The sequence below is a fragment of the Tiliqua scincoides genome, chromosome 3 (genome assembly GCF_035046505.1).
Source record: "Tiliqua scincoides isolate rTilSci1 chromosome 3, rTilSci1.hap2, whole genome shotgun sequence".
Lineage (NCBI taxonomy): Eukaryota > Metazoa > Chordata > Lepidosauria > Squamata > Scincidae > Tiliqua > Tiliqua scincoides.
In genome coordinates this window covers 58,724,250-58,743,524 of record NC_089823.1, presented here as the reverse complement: position 1 = coordinate 58,743,524, position 19,275 = coordinate 58,724,250, and the positions used below count along the sequence as shown (strand labels likewise).

General features: G+C 42.8%; 1 protein-coding gene across 2 annotated transcripts in view; it reads right to left on the bottom strand.

Annotated features, from left to right (window-relative positions):
* The window catches only part of MAP3K7CL (MAP3K7 C-terminal like), a 61,073-nt gene that overhangs the window by 24,320 nt on the left and 17,478 nt on the right, over positions 1 to 19,275 (bottom strand). Inside the window, exons 1-2 of one of the 2 annotated variants that reach the window (XM_066621015.1) lie at positions 6,689 to 6,760; positions 2,013 to 2,117 (exon numbers count right to left, since the gene is read on the bottom strand). In XM_066621015.1, the coding sequence (XP_066477112.1) occupies positions 2,013 to 2,082 (70 nt within the window). In that variant the 5' untranslated portion in view covers positions 2,083 to 2,117; positions 6,689 to 6,760. Of the gene's footprint in view, positions 1 to 2,012; positions 2,118 to 6,688; positions 6,761 to 19,275 lie in introns of those variants that run through there. The other variant, XM_066621016.1, reaches the window with a different exon arrangement.

Sequence of the window (19,275 nt, the reverse complement as noted above, 5' to 3'; positions counted from 1 at the left end):
CCCTACTAAATATAAGAGAATGATCCATTTAAAAGGTGCCTCTTCACTCAGGCAGGAGAGGTTTAAATAAATTTAGAAAAACTTGCTGGGGGTTTTTGAAAGACATTAAGGGCACCACTTGGCCAATGCAAGTTCCCTGCACCAGCCGATGAGTGTTGCAAAAGTGCCGTAAAGCACTTGTACATAAGTGCATGGATGTGTGCTGGCCTCCCTGCACTGATGTAGGCCCTGGGGCAAGGTGAGTTTGCGTTGGCCAAGCTCGGCCGGCACTGGAGTCTGGGGGAGTGTGTATAGGGCAGGGAGGAGGGGGAAGGAGGCATTTGGGGGCATGGGAGGGCAGGCGACAAGTGGGAAGGTGGGCAGGTGGACAGGGAGCAGGAGACATGCCCAGGAACAGGCAGTTATGCTGGGTCCTAGCCCCATTCCCGGGCAGCCTGGGCCAGCTCCAAGCTGCTTGGATTTGCGCCACCAATTTAGGTGGCGCGGATCTGAGTAGCCCCCATTGGGGCTGCTGCAGTGTTACTTGGGGTAAGGGGAATTATTTCTCCTTGTCCTGGGCTGGCCTGCAATCAGCCCCAAACTTATGCTGGATACAGCGTACACCCTCTGGCCTGCCTGTTCCAGTGCAAGTTAGGATTGTGCTGTAAGGGAAGTAATTCATAGCTGAGCTACTGTACTAGTAAAACTCAACCCCAATGTCTTAAACTAGCTTCTCTCAGCACAGACATCCAGTTCACAGCACTGAATAAATGCCCCGTCCATATAATGTTCCCCCTTTTGGATGGAAGGCAAAGAACTGTATGCATTGAGTGTAGGCATAATTCAGCGTTAGCACAAAGCGCCTGCATCATTTCTGATGCTATCTATGTGGTAAATGGGAAGGAAACAGGCACCTCGCACATCATGCCTAGACTCTGACTGATCCAGTTATTATCTCATGGAAAATTGAGTGGGATGGAATAAATGGGACTTGCCAAACAGCAAAGCCTGAGCTGGATTGGAGCTCAGGCTTCACAGGCCGGTAAGATTCTGTGGATGATCCAAACATCGGTCTCCCCTCCCTAGCTCATCTTTATCTCCATTGACTGGCTGTGGCTCTCCTGGGCTCTCCTTTCCTAGCCTTGTGATTTGAGAACTGCTTTACAGGACACACTGGGGGCTGAACTTAGGTTCTCCCTCATGCATAATACTGATATCAGGATAACAATAAGACTAGGCTAGATGGTCCAATGGACTGACTCAGTATACATCAGCTCCATAAAGTCACTGAATTTCACCAGATGTGGTGTTTCCCATCTGAGAGTAGCACTGCCCCAGAAGAAAGCTGGCAGCACCTGTTGGACTTTTGCCTTTTTGTGAGACTCTTAAAAGTACAAGTGTCTGAAGGCCTGAAGTTAAATTTAAAAAACAAAAGCTTGAATCCTTGGTCAGTGGAACAAATACTTAAAACATTCAGATCATGTCAAATATCATACACAAATCTGAAAAGTCTGACGAATATCTGTAGAGGCAACTCTATAGGTCACACAATCTATAGGTTACACATGGGGTCACACAACCCTGTCACACAATCTGACTTCGGTTTTGCACAATGAAATGCTCAATTATCAATAGTATAAATGGCAATCAGTGTTGTGCTTTTTGTGTCAGAAAACCTACAATGCTACAGACCAGTTGTTTCGTAAGGGATTCCTTTACATTGGTGGGGATAGCATTTTCCACCTTCTTCCTCTTACTTTGTGTCTGTGGTGGGTTTCATTTTCCTTTCTCTATACAAAGTCGTTTGCCATTCTGTAACTTTGAACTTTTACTGTGTGAAGGATGGGTGTTGTTTTTTTTTGTTTTGGTAGCAAAAGAAATCTGAGGAATTTTTTACAAAATCTGTTTTGCTAATAACATTGTAGTTACCATATCTCCCACTGAAAACACACAGTCTATGCTGTTAAACTTTCTTCAGACTCATGGCAAGAACAAACAATGAAAGCAAAGAATCTTTGATTGTTGAGTTTTACCTGGGGAGTCATTTAGACTGAAGGCAATTCGTATGGGTTTATCAGCAGGTACCCTTGCTGTGGTGATCATGTGGGCACTTGAGCCTATGCGTTTATATGTTCCAGCTGCAAATTAGAAATGTTTCATGTTATTGCAGGTCATGATAAGCCATTGCTATTTTAGTATTCTTCAGATATCTTAAAGTTTATGACACGATTCTCTGTCTTTCAAGTTTTTCTCATTATGAAGGAAATGCACTTCCAATTAAGGGTCCAATCCTGTACCAGTTCATAGCAGTCCATAGCATGTAGCGCCACTGATAGAGCATGCACTGCATGCTGTGGGGGTGCAGCTAGATAACCCAGGAAAAGTAAGTAAAAATTTTCATTACTTGCCTCCCTGTAGGCCACGTTGTCTCCAGTGGGTATCCTCAGACCTATCCCAGCTATTTAGCTGGTATAAGTCCAAGGAGACTTGGGGTGGTTTGGGGTGGGGAAAAGGGAATAGGATCTCAGTGTGTGCAGCTGCTGTCAAGACCCTCCTGCCCTCTGCCCAACTTTTTCTCCAACCCAAACTACCCTGGTCCTTCCCCCAAACCTCCCCCACCACAATCTACCTGCTCCGGTGGGGTGTCTGAGATAAAGTCATGCACATTGGGGCAAAAAATCAAAACTTCACATATAGGCTAATGGGTTCTGAGCTGTCTGTGACAGATCAGGAGAGGGATCTTGGGGTAGTGGAGAACAGCTTGATGAAAGTGTCGAACCAATGTGCAGTTGGCAGTGAAGAAGGTTAATTTCATGCTTGGGATCATTAGAAAAGGTATTGAGAATAAGATGGCTAATATTATAATGCATTGTATAAATGGATGGTATTGCATCCAGTTCTGGTCACCACATCTCAAAAAGAATACTGTATAGTGGAAATGGAAAAGGTGCAGAAGAGAGTGACCAAAATGATTACTGGGCTGGGGCACCTTCCTTATGAGGAAAGGCTACAGTGTTTGGGGCTCTTCAGTCTAGAAAAGAGGTGCCTGAAAGGGGACATGATTGAGACATACAAAATGAGTGGATAGCGTGGATAGAGAGATGCTCTTTTCCCTTTCACATAACACCAGAACCAGGAGACATCCACTAAAATTGAGTGTTGAGAGAGTTAGGACAGACAAAAGAAAATATTTCTTTACCCAGCACGTAATTAGTATGTGGAACTCCTTGCCACAGGAAGTGGTGATGATATCCTGCCTGGTGCCTTTAAGAAGGGATTGGACAAATTTCTGGAGAAAAAGTCCATCACGGGTTACAAGTAATGATAGGTATGTGCAAGCCCCTGGTTTTAGAGGTAGGCTACCTCAGAGTGCCAGATGCATGGGAGGGCACCAGGATGCAGGTTGTGTCTTGTTGCCTTGTGTGCTCCCTGAACCATTTGCTGGGCCACTGTCACTGCCTCCCCCCTCCCACCCCCACAAGAACTTACTGTGATTCAAACTCTCCCTGAGAGTATGAAAACCACTGATTTAGGGGACAATCCTAAGGCCTGGTTGGACTGGTGCAAGTTCCTTGCACCAGTCCAGAGGTGTTGCAAAAGTGCCATAAGGCCTCCGGTGCACCAGCACTAGGTAATTTTGTGCTGACCTACCTCAGCTGGCATGGGGGTTTGGGGACGGTGGGGGGCAGGTGGGCAGGCCCCTCGGCCTGGGAGGGGGATGAAGCCAGGAACTGGCACTTAGGCTGGATCCTATCCCCCTCTTGGGCGGTCCAGCCTAGTGCTGGGTTGCTCGGAACTGCGCCACCTCTTTAGGTGATACATATCCAAGTAGCCCCATTTGGGCCATTGCTATGTTAACCAGGGTAAATTGAATAGATTCCCCTTGCCCTGGATTGCGCCACAGCCAGCCCCAACCCTGCACTGGATACAGCACAAGATAGGACTGGGCTGCCCAACTACTAGACATACTATGCTATATAGGAGCAAATGTTATAGCACCCTGAATAAATAAATACAGAGTTTCTCTAAAAATGTACACACATTTTAATGAGCTAAAATTCTACATAACTTCATTGTAGAAAGTCTGCTGCACTCAAACATCTACAGGAAGCAAATGAAGAGACTTATGGAACTTTCCCAGTGCACATGCTGGTGGATGTCTGCAGATCCTTCATTCTAAGAGGTGAATGGTGTATAGACACCAAGGGGGAGCACAACCTAGTCAATTAATTAATTAAATTAATAACTGGGTCAAACACTGCTTCTTTGTACACCATATGCGGTATATGTCTGAATTACAGTATTATGGTATAGTTACAAATTGCAGTGTAATAAATTTGACTGTATAAAGTGTGAGTACATTTTTTTGAGATGCCCTGTAGATTGCCTTGCAGCCTAGTCTTATGGGCACACTGTGCAGCCATAATTCATGTTCCATGGCACAGTGTGCTTTATGGCTTTACGCATGCTTTACAACATGCCATTTAGCGCAGCTGGGGTGCTATTGCAAGCAGCCTTCCAACAAGCCCTGGTGCCAATAAGTCAGAATGTAGGGCAGGCAGGAGATTGGGGATAAGAGGATCAGGACAAGGAAGGAATGGGGAGGAGACTGAGATGGGGGCAGATCAAGGCTGTGGAAGGGGCTGTATCAGCAGCAGTGCTGCCACCAATATTCTGACCCCCCTTCCCAGCCTTGATCAGACTACCCGGGTCCAGCAAAACTTATGCCAGCAAAATCACTGATGCAGGTTCAAATAGACCCATTTGGGAAGCACAGGTTAACCCCCGGCAAGGGAACAAATGTTTCCTTCCTAGAGGAGACCTCGGAAACTGCCCCCACAGCAGGATGCAATGCACACTCCAGTAGCACAGCTGCATCAGTAGGGTTTCTGTTTGTTTTTTATAGCATGAATTTTAAAATACACTCTATTAAGAGTTCAAAACTCCGTCTCTTCCCCAGTACCAGATGCGGTACTAAGAGTTTTACACACACACGCACACACACGCACACACACACAGAGTTATGTTATTTGCTTATGACCTTGGATTTCCTTCAAATGCTGTTGCTGCTGCATTTAATGAGATTTTGTATCAACTTGTTTTCATCCTGTTGTGAGCTATCTTGAGTCCCCAAAGGAGAAAACAGCAGGGTAGAAGTGGAGATCATGGAGCTTTATCACTGACATCATTCTTTAATAGCTTGTGTCAGAGTACCAGGCATGAATTTGGTCATCTGTTTTTCAACGTTCCTTGTACTGTCTCTCAGCATTTATTTAACAGCTGTATCCTGTGACATGCTATCCTGCTTGTGAAAAGCATTTAAACATGTGCTTAAGCCAGGGAGTGTTGTCATTCATTTCAAGATGACACACAGAAAGCGGAGCGTGCAGGCTCAGGCAGACTTGTGTGTCATCAACCTCAAAGTGACCAATTTAAACTTTGGAAAACATAATCTGCTACACATAATACCCCATTTACACCAAGCTTAATTTTCCTTTTCTACTAATGCAAGGGTAATAAAATGTTTGTATGGAAAGGAGCCTGCAACAAGAAAGCAGTCAATGTCCCTTTTCTTTCAAATATTGAAAGATACTAAGATTATCATAGTAATACCTAAATCCTTTAATACTAGCTGGACAAATGCAGGTTCAAATGGTGTTAACGCTAATGAGAGATTGCCAAAATCTTCTGCAGTTGCTGAATCCACTACTTTGTTAGTCTTACATACGTAAGTGTTCAAGAGAATTCCATTGTATTTGAGTCAGTGCAAATCAATCTGCTTAAATCCAAGTTCTATAGCTTAATAATGAGACTTGGAGATTAAGCATTTGTATGCATCATTTTGAAATAAAACACACATAGTATGGGTGAGAAACATAACATGGGTGATAACAGAGCATGGGTGAGAAAGTACATTGCTTCACTTTGCCTTCATTGCAAGAAAAATTGCATTCATGCAAACTGAATTATAATTTATTCCAAAAGTGTCACTAGCCTATATTAAAAAGGGAGAGAAAGCATGAAAGATAGAAACACTGCACCGAGAAAAGAAGATCCAGCATCAGTATCACTTAATAGCCCAAGTCCCATGAATTTATTATTGGAATAGCATATGCCACATAATATATAATGCATCAAAGAAGTAATAAAGTTATCAAATGAAATATTTTCTTGGAAAAGCTATAGAAAGATTTTGGATTAAAAAATTGCATGCCTTTAACAGAACCTAAAAGAACAAAATCAAAACCATCTTTATCTTCCCCTGTTCCTACAAGGGTTCCCTCAAAATTGTTTTAAAACTGTTTGTGAAGGCAGCCAATTTTACAGGTGTCCCATCTACAAGCCATATATTTTGCTTTCTCTAATTCTCCACCATCTGTCTACAGAATCCCCGAAGATTCTTTCTTGTGAAGTTAAGCAAGCAAAACGACATCACATAAGACATTTCATGCACACTATTCCTTATATAAATAATATCACCGAACAAAATACACTAAATAGTTCCCCTTTGTCCACCCTGCACAGTAAAGCTAAAGAGCTTTCCACTGGATCAGCTATCTTCCAAAGATTCCCTAGAAAAACCGTCCCTCTGTGCCAGATTGCCAATGAAACGGGGTGATGTTTCCTTACAAAAAATCAGCAGCAGAACTCAATTTAAGTGTGATCACAGCTCAATCAGTTAGTTCAGTTTTCACACCTGTTGCCTTACCTCACTTAGTCGTGTCTACACTTGTATAATCCAGGGCCAGCCTCTGCCTTGGCTTGCCACTGCCTTTATGGAGTAAAGCTTCAATAAAAGAAAAGGCTGCACCTGCTACATAGCACCAAACTGACAAGGTCTGAGAAGTCGAAACAGCTGTCAGGGCAACAGGCTGCTACCTGCACTTCCCATAGGCTTTTCAATCCCCCAGGACCACCCTTTTCTGTTTCCCTTCACAATTCCACCATCCCTTCTTTGCCTTTCCAACAATTGGGGGAATCACAGGTTTGTCATGCTTCGCGTGGCAAAAAGATCCGTCCATCAGAGGCATTATTAAAGCAGTAAACTGTCAAGAGTCCAAGATTTTTTAATTCATTAGTCCTGGCAAACCTAAAATACAAACAGACTTGCTTCACAGGACTGGAATGTTTTCAGCATGACCCAAGCAGTGTCTGTGTCTCTTCCAGCAAACGGGAAAAGATAGCCTGACTCCAGTCAGCAAAAATGTCTGCAGATCCAATCAGCTTGGGGTGACATTGCCAACTTGAACTGGCTGCAGGCAAGCTATCAAATGATAGTCACAGCTATCAGGACTAACGGCTCTAGGTTGATTGTTTGCTGCCTTCGACCAGACTTAGTAAAATGATACTGTCCAATAAATGAGATGAAAGACCTGAAGAATTACAAGAGACAATGGACTGTTCTTGGATGCACTGTTTACTAAGACCTTACAAATATATTTTTCTCGAGCCATATTTATGGAAGAGAAGTAAGGGGGAAGCTGACTTACTGTAAAGTTCCTCTTTGTGTTGTACTGAGGGGACTACTGTACCATGATTTAAAAAAAACCTAGTTTCAAATACCAGCACTCAAATATTTACATTTCAATGCTCCTATTTTTTTTTTCCTTGATAGTTCAGAAGCACAAGCTGAAAATTGCAAAATCAAATTTCTGTTAATAGATCCGTTAATACCCCTTCAGGAGTTTGAGATTTAATTTTGCTGTTCAGCATGCTTCCTGGGCTGTACTTTGTTAATCATCCGTCAGTCACCAGCTTTACTTTCATTTGATTGTAGATTTATTTTCAGCATTGGTTTGAATTTTTCTGTTTATGTTAATGCTGGCATCAAGGTTAAGCTCTATTGGCTTTTGAAAACAGCTTTCTGAAAAAAGCCTTTAAAATCAGTATAAATGGTTTAACATAAGAATGCCCTGCGACCCTCCGGCATATTCAAGAGTCACAGGAAGCTATGTGTAGAGGTGGGGAAGGGAAAGAGCCCATGTGGAAGAAGTCACACAATAGGATTAGGACACCTGCCATGGTAATTTTGTAATGTGTATTTACTGTATTTAGGAATAGATAAGGAGCAAAAAGCACATGGCAACTCAGGTAGAAAATACTAATCTTGAAGTAGCATAACTTCCCCCCCCCACCCACGCCCACAAGCTTTTTGAGAACTTGTAGCTTTTTGAGAACACTTCTTGCTACCTATAAAACCCCTTTTTTCTTTCACTGGCCAGATTAGAAATGCAAAACAATTTTGTTGAGTAGGCAAGGATATGACACACAGAGCTGCTGAGACCTGACATTGGGGCAAGATGCCTGGGCAAAATGCCTGACTACACACCCCTGTCCTAAATGTCTGAAATTTGTTTTGTATTGTATAATTTGTGCTGCCATGGCCCAGGTCCCGTGGAAGCTCCAGCCTTGGAGATTTTGCCTCCCCTCCTCAGACCTGATGACACAAACTCAGCAGTTTCCCACCAGCACTCCAAGACCTGTAAGCTAATATTGTCATACAAAAACCGAGAGAAAACGGTGTACTCCTTTTTCATCACAAAATGCTATACACTATATATTTATAGTGAGAGCCAGGATAGTATAGTGTTGGATTTAGACCTAGAAGATACAGGTTCAAATCCCTTCTCAGCCACAAAGCTTTCTGGGTGACCTTGGGTCAGTCATTATCTCTCAGCGTAACCTACCTCATAGGATTGCTCTGAGAACAAAAAGGAAAGCTACCATGTACACCACACTGAGCTCAGTGGAGGAAGGGAGGAATAAAAATCTGAAAAATAAAGTAAGTTTTTTCCCTTCTATTTGCACAACCACTTCAATAGAAATTAAATAATTCTTCTCCTCTATGCTTTGTACCCAGTGACTGAAAAGATCAAGATTGATTATTCTCCCATGCTTTGAGAGAGGCCATCTTGTTCTTTTGCATATAGAACTTTCCAGTTATTTATGTCCAGGAGAACACACTGCTCTAGACCATCTTTTGAGCAAACCATTCCCAGGAGAAAAAACCAGAAATGCCAGTTATTGCTTTGTCAAATACAAACTCCGTTGCAGCAAGGGCACACACGGTGCACTTCTCAAAAGCTGACCTCCACCTGGGCACAGAGACAACACATAACTAGAGGACTTGAAACAGATTTAAATGTAAGTTCCAGGACTTTACACAATGAATAGTCATTGGGAAATACTGCTGTATTTATGGTGTGGGTGACAGTCAACACAAGAGCAGAGTCACTAGGTGACTAGGTCAGGAGGCGTGACTAGGTCAGGCCAGTGATCTTTCTATCTATGAAAAGGGAAGAGTATTTCTGATTGTTAATAGGTTTAATAAGCAAAATACATACAATATGGGGGGGAAACCAGGAAACACAAAATTATCCAATTAGCAGGGGGTGGCCCTTGAGGTTGTTTGGTTTTGGTTGTCTGGTTTGAATCGGAGTGCAATCGTTCAGTCCTGAACAAAGGAAACAACAAGTTAGGGTTACTCTAGGCAGGGGCAATTGTCTAAATCAGTGCATTCCGGCTTCACTATTTTCAGTTTGCTTCTAGCCCGAAGACCTGGTGTTTGATTTGCAAACACCAGAGCTTGAAGATCTGGTGTTTACTTAATTTGCAACTGTCCGTTTTTGTCTGTTTTAACCATTACCATTTTTTCTTTTTTGTTTTTACCTAAGAAACTCTTGTTATTTTTACAAGCCAATCTTTCTGTCCAGGGCAAAGGGCTCTTTCAGCTCATCCCTGACTGCAGTCAGAACCAGCACAATCCAAGGTAAGTGTGAGTGCTCAGGAGATTTGCCTGGTCAGTTGCCTTCCTGAATCACGCCCTTAGCCACTGACTTTCACACTGTGGTTCTTTGGGCATATCCTAGATGGGGTGAGAAGACAGCACCAAAACTGGGGATACCCATCTCCCTTTTCAGTAGCAAAGGTTTTGAGTGTGGTTATCCCCACTCAGTGGGCTGCGAGGTTGCACTGGACTGCCACAGTCACATTCACACTTAACAAGTTTAGGCATACACTGAAAACATACACCCAAAAATGAAACATGTAGAGCAGCCCTAAGAAAGTGTGTGTCTGTGAATCAACTTGCACATGATTCTGACTGACACTGAATAGGACACTGAATCGTATACTCACTGGCCGCTAGTAGTGCTCCTCTTCCACTAGTACTGACTGCCATAAAACAGTCAGCACCTGTTGAAAAAGATGCTCCATCAGAGTGCCAAGCTGCGCTCTGTTTGAGTGCCAGGCAGAAGGTTGGAGCTTTCATGTGCACTCAGGAGCAGCACAAAGACAATGATGGAGGTAAGTTGGTGAGGGAGGTGGGAGGGGATAGAGAAGGGCTGAATGGGGGTGGGGGATGGGAGGGTAGGGTGCAGTAAAGGATGAGTTTGGTGGCAGTGGCAGTCAACAAATCCTAACCTTCCTGGATCTGATCCCATGGTGTGGATTCACGGGGCCTGCACCAGCCATTTAGCTAGCACAGGTCCAAGTAGACCCCCCCCCCATACCATAGAGGCTTACCCCTGGAACAACTGTTAACCAAAGGAGATGTCTTGAACTGCCCTCCACACCACTGGATGCAGTGGTAGCCATTTAGGAGTGGGAAACAATAGGAGTGGGTTCTGAGTCACATGTAGTTTTTCCACCTAGTTTTATTTTAAACAAAATGTAGCCACAGAGGCTACAAAATCAAGAGGAAGACCTGTGTTGGGAGGGCAGTGGTGGTAAGGAAGAGCCTTTTTAACCTGTCCATGCAAATACTTTGTCTGCTGAAAATGTCTTCTGATTCACAAACTATGCGTAGATCAGGGCCCCTCACACTTCTGGCCATATTTACACATAACTTCAAGCATTTTCACAAACAAAAATGTTTGCATATTTCCAGTGTTTGCAAATGCAGGATCTCCTCTCTCTCTCTCTCTCTCAGCTGAGTCTTGGCAAGAGTGACCCAGCCCAGCAATCAGTTCATCCATCAGAAGGAAAAAGGCTCATGGTGATGAGTAGGGGTAGGGTTCACATAATTAAAATGTCACTGGGTTCAGTGGGCTGGTCAAAAATATGTTGGTGGGCAGGATGTGGCCTGTGGGTGGTTTTTTGGGAACCTTGGTGTAAATGTATCTTTTACTCCATGGGAGGCATGGTTGGGAAAAGTGGGAAGAGGGAAAAGTGAAAAAGCTACATAAGCATAAGCAGATCTTTGGCTTTAGTATGCAGCCTTCATGGCTGCATTAAAACAACAACAACAAACAACACCAAGGTGAGAGAGCTTCATGCAGCTTAGCAGTATATGTAGTTAATTGTCGCTGGGTGTGTTGAAAAAAACAATTCCTTCAGATTCCTGTCATTCTTAGTCGTGTGTGTTGTCCTGAAATCAATATGTCCAAGAGAGTCACCTCCGGATTTTTCAAAACAAGTACGTATGCACTTGCTAGCAGACGGTACAGTAGTCTATCTGAGAAGGCGAGAATGTTGATAATCCCTCTTGTTTTTCCTGCAGGAAAAAAGGCAGTGGTGCTTGTGGCCTGTATCCTGCCAAAGTGCGGCAGTCATGTGATGTTTGGGACCCAGGCAAAATTCTTTTAATCAGGTATCATATTATGAAATGTAAGCTAGTCTCCAGGGATGACATACAACGTATCATGTTTTAGTCATCAAACCTTCACAAGTTATCATCTTCTGAATTAGGAACATGACAACTTATGGATACTAGGATTTAGACAAGCTTGCAATTTTGTTCATTTATTTGTTTTGCCTGAAAGAGTCAGTGCTTTGCATTTGTAAATAAAAGCCCAAGATCATTTGCCTGATAAAACACCTGTCCCCTTCTATTTTTTAACTGTACTACTCTCACCTCATTAGAGTCTCATAGCATGAGTAGCATTTTGGTAGTGTATGACCTCACCGCAGTTAAAATGGTGTCTAAGGGTGTTAGTCAGCCTATAAAAATAAACGTTAAAAATACTCTTGACACATGGGTGACAGTGTTCCAAGGAGATGGAGGAAAACACTGTGCATCTCCTAATAAGTGGGGATGTGGGAGATTACTTCACATGAAGACAAATTGTTTTTTCAAGACTACAGAGATGAAAGAGCATCGGTCCACCAGTGCTATTAATAATACAGCTAGACGATTACAAAAGACATCAATCATGTCCCTTGTGCTGAATGCCCTCAGTGCCTGGCCAGTTGAGCATTAAGCATTTGTTTTAGGGTTAACATTTTCATTCAGTCCTCACTGCTCTGTTTTAAAGAATGTTCGGCTGCATTATTTTTGACATAAGTCTTCAAAAACCACATTTTTAGTTGGACAACTCAAATCTGGTTGACATAGCAGATAGAGCAGAATTAGTAGAATAGACGAACCATTTCAGAAGCTCCCCAACCACGCCCACTTTAATGCTCCCCAACATTAATAACTCCCAGAACACAGAAAACTAGTACAGCAGGCTGACGGCTGGCCCAGAATATTCTCCCTGATGTGTTAATTTTCTGTCTACCGAGATGGAGCGCTCAAAAAGAATTTGGAGGTAACTGTGAATTTGTTGACAGCAGCTCAAATGCGTCAGTGTGCTTCAAGTGGGACAATGTCTCGAGCACCAACAATTTCAGAATGGCATGAGCAGTGATATTGCTACAGCTTCAAAACCCACTTATTTTAAGAGTCATGATGGACAGACAAATAAACCTGCTGCTCATTGGACATTTCTTTCCTATGTTCTGAAATAACAAATTCAAAGATTATGTTCAGCTACTTAAAATTTTTATAGTAAATGGAAGTGGTATTTATAAGCTATCTCCTCTTCTTAATGGTTAATCGCAGGGTGATCAGACATCCTCTTTTTCCAGGACATGTCCTCTTTTTTAGCATCATGTCCTGGAAAAGAACTTCAATGTCCTCCTTTTTCCTGTGCATGGGCCCCTGCAGGCAGTGCATGGCCTTCTTGGAATTAATAAATTATATGTAATACATTATATGTAATACAGTTTAAATTTAATAATAAGTAATATAGTGTTTAACCACATGAAATCAATGTACGAGTGTTTTTAGTTTTTATTTTGTCATTTCCTTCCTTTTTCTTTGATATCCTACATTTTGGGGCACTTGGTCCTCCTTTACAGTTATAACATCTGGTCACCCTGATTAATTGTGTTTTGCATTTATTGTTAAAAACAAACAAGCAAAGAAACAAAAAAAATTCACCCCAAAAACTTAGGTATAGGAAAGTTTTTGTTTTGATTTTTTAAATGTAGGGAAGCAGTCAAACATGTTCTTCCCAAACTGCAACTAGAAGTTGTACAATCCTCTCAACTTGGGTTCCATTCACAATTCCGGTGACTATACATGCATGAAGTGCAGGGGATGGAAGGGGAAAGCAGAAAAGCCAATAGATTCTTACTTGCCTTCACATTGTATTACATTTTAAGCCAGAAGACTGGAAGGTTTGTGTATTGGTTAGTCTGTACTGCTCTAGTGACAGGAGACTTCTCAGTCTTTGGAAACTGCCTTCTGAAAACTGGCAAGGCATAAAGGAGTGTTTGTTACAAATATAAGGTCTTGCAAAAGGTGCAAGGTTAAGACTAGTGGCATAGCTAAGGGGGTGCAGGGGCTAGCAGCTGCACTGGGCAACAAGCTTTAGGGGGGCAACCAGCTGAGCTTGACACTAGTGGCCAAAATCGTGAAAATCTTGGTATGTATGAATAATCCCATCATGTTATATATAATTGGAAAGGTAATTTAATGCAGAATGCCATGAAACAAACCACATTAGAATATCTGTATTCTATCAAAAGTTATGGCCAATTAGCCAGAAAACAAAAACACAACTGTCTTAAGGAACAAAAAGTGGATTTCTTTAACTCAAAATTGGCCTATGAGATTGATGGTGCTGAGAGCCAATGAGATATAATTATGATACAGCATGGAACCAATAAGGTGTTAATATGAGTCATCTCTCAATTCCATGTATCATAATACAGCTACTTCTGCTAATTGTTAAAAGGCACTTTTCCAAGTGGTGCTCCTCTTATATTTAGAAAGGAGAGAACAACCTTCCCTCTTCACCCCAGCACAGTGCCTCTAACCAATAAGGGGGGGGGTGCACTTTTTATTTATTTACTTAATTATATTTGATTTTGTCTTGGGGGGGCTACAAAATCTTTGATTCCAGTTAGCAGATAGATGCCTTAGCTATGCCACTGGCTAGGGGGAGGTGGCAGATCAAGTGGGTGGTGAACCGCTGGGGGGAGGAGGCAGGTATCCCCCCAATTTACACTTTTTTAAAAGCCCAAGTATGACATCACTTCCGATTGTAGCATAACTTCTGGGGCATCATTTTGAGCTCTGCACTGGGCTACATTAGCTACAGCACTGGTTAAGACCCTTTTATGACTTGTTTACAAATTCTGCTGGGTGGTCCAATATACCACAAAGAAAGGAATATTTAAAAAACAAAAAAAAACCTTGGGTGACCTGCCTTAAGCATGAATGACACCAACAGTTGCTAAGGAAAATAAAACAAACCCTTAATTAAGTTTTTCCCTTTTACATCACTTGAAGAAAACAAAAAATGAGCTAAAACAAATGAGGTCCCTGACAGTGATTTTTTTGTTACATATGAAACGGGTATTGCTCAGTAGGTACTGGTCAATTTCAGTTTCTAATTCAACGCAACTGGGGTGCAATGGAATCCTAACATTATCAGAGTGCACAGTGCAGTGTACAAAAAATTATGGGAAGGGGGAACGACAAACACCATCTAGCAATTGATCTTAATATTGACAGATACAAGCTGTATAGCACTGTCGAAGATTTAAATCAACATTTTATTTTTTTTCCTCCTCTTTCCCAGCCTGTTTGACTCTTTTTCAAGACAGGGTTTTCAAAATTCCAGCATTCTTAAGGTAAAATGCAGAAAAAGGCTCTATTTTTTAAAAAGGGGGTGTGCGTGCATGTGTGTGTGAAGTAATTATTGCTGACACTATCATTTATTCAATCACGTGGTTGAAAGAATTTAAGATGAAATGTTTTGCTTTGGCATTCAGTGAACCTCATGTCAAACCAAAGGGTGGGCAGGTGGAGCCCCTAGAACGACCTACTCTTATCATAAATTTGGCCCAGTCCTATTGGGCTGCACTGGGCTGCATTGGGCTGTGGGCAGAATGAGCAATCCACCAGCGCTGATTGCATTATGGCAGTTGTGACAATCACTCCAGCAGCACACGGAGGTGTCACAGCAAGGGCAGGAAGGCTAGCGCCTTCTGGTGCATGCTTGTGGATCCCTCTGGATTTGCCAAGGTGGGTAGGTTGGCAGGAGAGATGGGATGGGGGAAGGGCAGAAGGGGGTTGGGGAGGGCAGAACAGGGAGGTGATGGGGCAGGGATAGGCAGATTGGATCCAGGAATGGGGCAGGTTTGGCAATGGCAGTTGATCCCAAGCCCTCTTCCTGGACCCAATCCCATGACATAGGTCAATGTGGACCTGTGCCAGCAAATTAGCTAACACAGGTCCATGCAGATACCTTACCTGGAGGAAACCTCCATCCTGCAGTATGCAGAGGTAGCCTGTAAGGTGCAGCTGCATCAGCAGGGGGCAATGTATAGGATTGGGCTCTGAGTCTTTAGTTTTCAGAATATCATCCTCCCAGAAATGGGAATCTAAAAGCTATGTGAAGAGCAGTGGCATTTCAGCTCTCAGGCCATTGTTCTGAAAGATATGAGTCACCGAAGATGCCCGTCTATAAGTCGATCCCACAGATAAGTCAAGGGCAGGTTTTAATCCAACAATCATGGAATTTTCTATGACCCTCGGATAAGTCAGGGGTTAAACTAAGGGGGGTGTCTGACTATAGTTTTGCCTGATTTTACTTGAGGCCAGATTCTGAAAAATAACCCACCACTAATTGTTACCTAAGAACTGTAGTCTCTAATTTATTAAAAACATAGTAAAAGATTATAAGATAAATTTTTATTCTTTTTAAATTCTGGTCTTCATCACCTTTTTGTAAACACTATCAGAGTAAGTGCATTGTAAACAACATACCAGTAAAACAGTGGTTGCCAACCTGGTATTCATGTACTCCCAGGGACAGGACCTTTAGGGGTACTTGAAAAAGAATGGAATAATGGTAGAAAAAGGCAGGTCATGATCCAGAATGCCTTGCAAGACAGGAGTGCCTTGCAAGGACCAGCAGGGCATGAAGGGAGGTAGCTAGTTGGCTGTGAAAGCCCAACCAATAGCAAGTTTTTGGTCATCAATTCATGTATGCACCAGTGACTGAAAACCAGCACAGTAAAAAAGCTGAAACATAATATGGAAAGTGATCAATCACCCAGAATTTCTCAGCACACTTCTGGTGCAAAACAGTGCAAAGGCAGAGTCTTCTGTTCTTCAAACAGATAAAAAGAGAAAACACTGTGATAAATACATGAAGTCTGGGCTTTCATAGAGAGGAGATGAGGGCTTGTATTATTAATTACAAACATTTTGCTAATATGAAGGGTAAAATTTATGGAAAGGGGCTGCCAAGGGATATGCAAGTGAAAAAGGTTGGCAACCACTGCAGGAGATCCATGAATCAAATCCACCTTTAAGGTGTCTGGTGTGTTAAGCCAGAAGCTCTGCGTACAACATACAACCCATAACACATAACTGGGAGTGTGCAATTCAATTCACAGCAGAGAGATGCAGCTGCATATATTTGCAACCCTTTTTGCTCAGAAGTAGACCTACTGCTTTCCATGGGTGTTATTCTTAAGTAAGGGTGTATTGAATTGTAGCCTGCTTCAAATGGAAAGGAGGATTCCCATCCTGGTGTTTCAAAAAACAGACCTGCTTCGCAAGCATTTGCAAAGCAGAACCAGGTTGCAGCAGAAGGAAGGAGAATAAAAGGTTAACAAATTGCTTCTAAGGAGCTGTGCCTGCCTGCTGCTTGAGGAACTTGGCACCTGCCTGTCTGCCACTTGAGGAGGGGTGTCCAAAGTTTTTGGCAGGAGGGTCACATCATCTCTCTGTTTCGGGGGCCGGGGAAAGAAAGAATTAATTTACATTTAAAATTTGAATAAATTTACGTAAGTTTACATGAATGAATATAAAAACCCCTGCTAATTGGGTAAGAGGCACTTTTTCAAGTGGGTGCTCCTCTTTTTAGCAGGGGGAGAGTAACTGTCCCACCTCACCCCAGCAGTGTCTTTTCTAGTGGCTGTCTGCTGGTGTTCTTTTTGCATCTTTTTAGATTGTGAGCCCTTTTGGGACAGGGAGCCATTAGTTGTTTGATTTTTCTCTGTAAACCGCTTTGTGAACTTTTAGTTGAAAAGCGGTATATAAATACCGTTAATAATAATAATAATAATGAATGAATATATTAAAGATGAACATATATGAATGAATGAAGGTCTTGCAATAGCTCAAGGCCTATAAAAGGCCTTGCACAAAGCAAGGCTGGCCTTTCCTTTGCTGCCACTACTGCATCACAGACATGAAACAACAAGCAGTGGAAGAAGCCCTCATCCCACAGCTCACACAAAGAGGTCAAACAGTTGCCTTCACGCTGAGAGCAGTTGTGTCAGGCCAGTGCGGGTTGCAACAAATCTCTGGAGGGCCAGAGGCTCACTGGAGACTGGGGGCTCCCCGAGGGCCGCATTGAGAAGCCTTGAGGGCCACATGTGGCCCCAGGGCTGGGGTTTGGGCACCCCCGTGCTTGAGAAACGAAACTGTTTAGAGTTGAAAGGCTCTGCCCTCTGATTGACCTGGAGATAAGGCAAAGTGAGAATTGGAGCTTGATTACTTGGCAAACATTTTACTACTATAGGTGAGTATCTATGGTACATACCTTTTCATTTTCCTTTGATGTTAAGTCAACAAAAGATCATCCTGGCCTGCGCTCTTTTCAACTCAGGGATACAGGAGAAGCAAAGGAAAAGCTCTCTCTTTTTTTGTAACACTTACATCAGGTGAATTGATACTGTGGGATGAGCACAAAGCAGAGGGAAAGAATGTTTGCAATGAATCTGCTTTCCAATACTGCCACCAAGAGAACACATCTAAGAAGTTCTTTACACATGCAACTGTAAATTGTGTTATATTAAAATAAAAAGGAAAACGAATATGGTGTGTTTTAAGACTAGAAGGAACTGGATGCTTAAAGATTACACAGGCCTACACATATTTTGCTGTCTTAAATGTTAGACCTATTCTTGGGTCTGAATGATATATTTGGAGTGCTGAATCAAAAAAATGGCATTGGTTTTGCTCAATTGGCTCTAGATTTGGGGATACGACATAGCCACCTTATTTCCATGAGGAAGCTGCTTGAATCAACATATAAGGTGGCTGTGCCATACCCCCCAAACTAGAGCCAACTGGGCAAAACCAATGCCATTTTTGGATTCAGCACTCCAAATATATCATAAATTCATTCAAACATCCTTGGCAATTGAAAAAAGGTGGGGTTTTTTTGGGAGGGGGATTGTATTATGTCTTGCAGGGCTGGCCCACACATGGTACCTGCTGAAATGGTTGCTTTGAGTGGTGGACTGGGGGGGCAGCTCCATACTCCACACCCTCCCATAGCCTCCCCGGTCTACCACCTGCCCAGTCACTTCACCCCGCACTCTAATCTTCTTGTTTGTTGAGAGTGAGTGAGCAAAGGATTGGAGCAGCTACAGGTCACATCTTCCCCCAGCATCTCTGCCACAAGCAAGCAGTTGTAGTGTCAGGGTTGGAAGAGAAAGCTGTTCCAGTTGCTTACCTTCCAGGACAGTGTTTAAAAAAAGATATACCACGCCACCTTGTCCTGGCTCACCTGGTTGCTTTTTCCAAACAGGTGGGGGGACAGAAGAAGGGGACACCAATTCAGACCCTAGCTCAGTTTCTACCAGGCCTGATGTCTTGTTTAGGTATAAATATCAGATGCAGGATTTTAAACAATGCACCATATTATTTAACTATGAGGAAGTACATGAATCAATGAAAAAGAGTACAGAAAGGTTCACCTAAAGATGGTTGGGGACAGGTGAGTGGGTGGAGAACTCATTACATTATGGGCTTTCCTTCCCATCTTTGCCCCATCTTACTTCCTGTGGCCCATGTTTCACCCTCTCTGCTCCTGGGACCCCGACCTCTGTCTTTCGTTCCTCAAGACTTGCACTGTTGCTCATCTCTGTGCTTTAATATTCCTGTTTATTTCTTTGCTTAGCAGGCCTTCCTAAAGGAAATGGAGTCATAATAGTACCCGTTAGAATTCCTGCTAAAAGGCCAAAGAGGCACTTTTCCAGCTGATGCTCACCCTATATTTA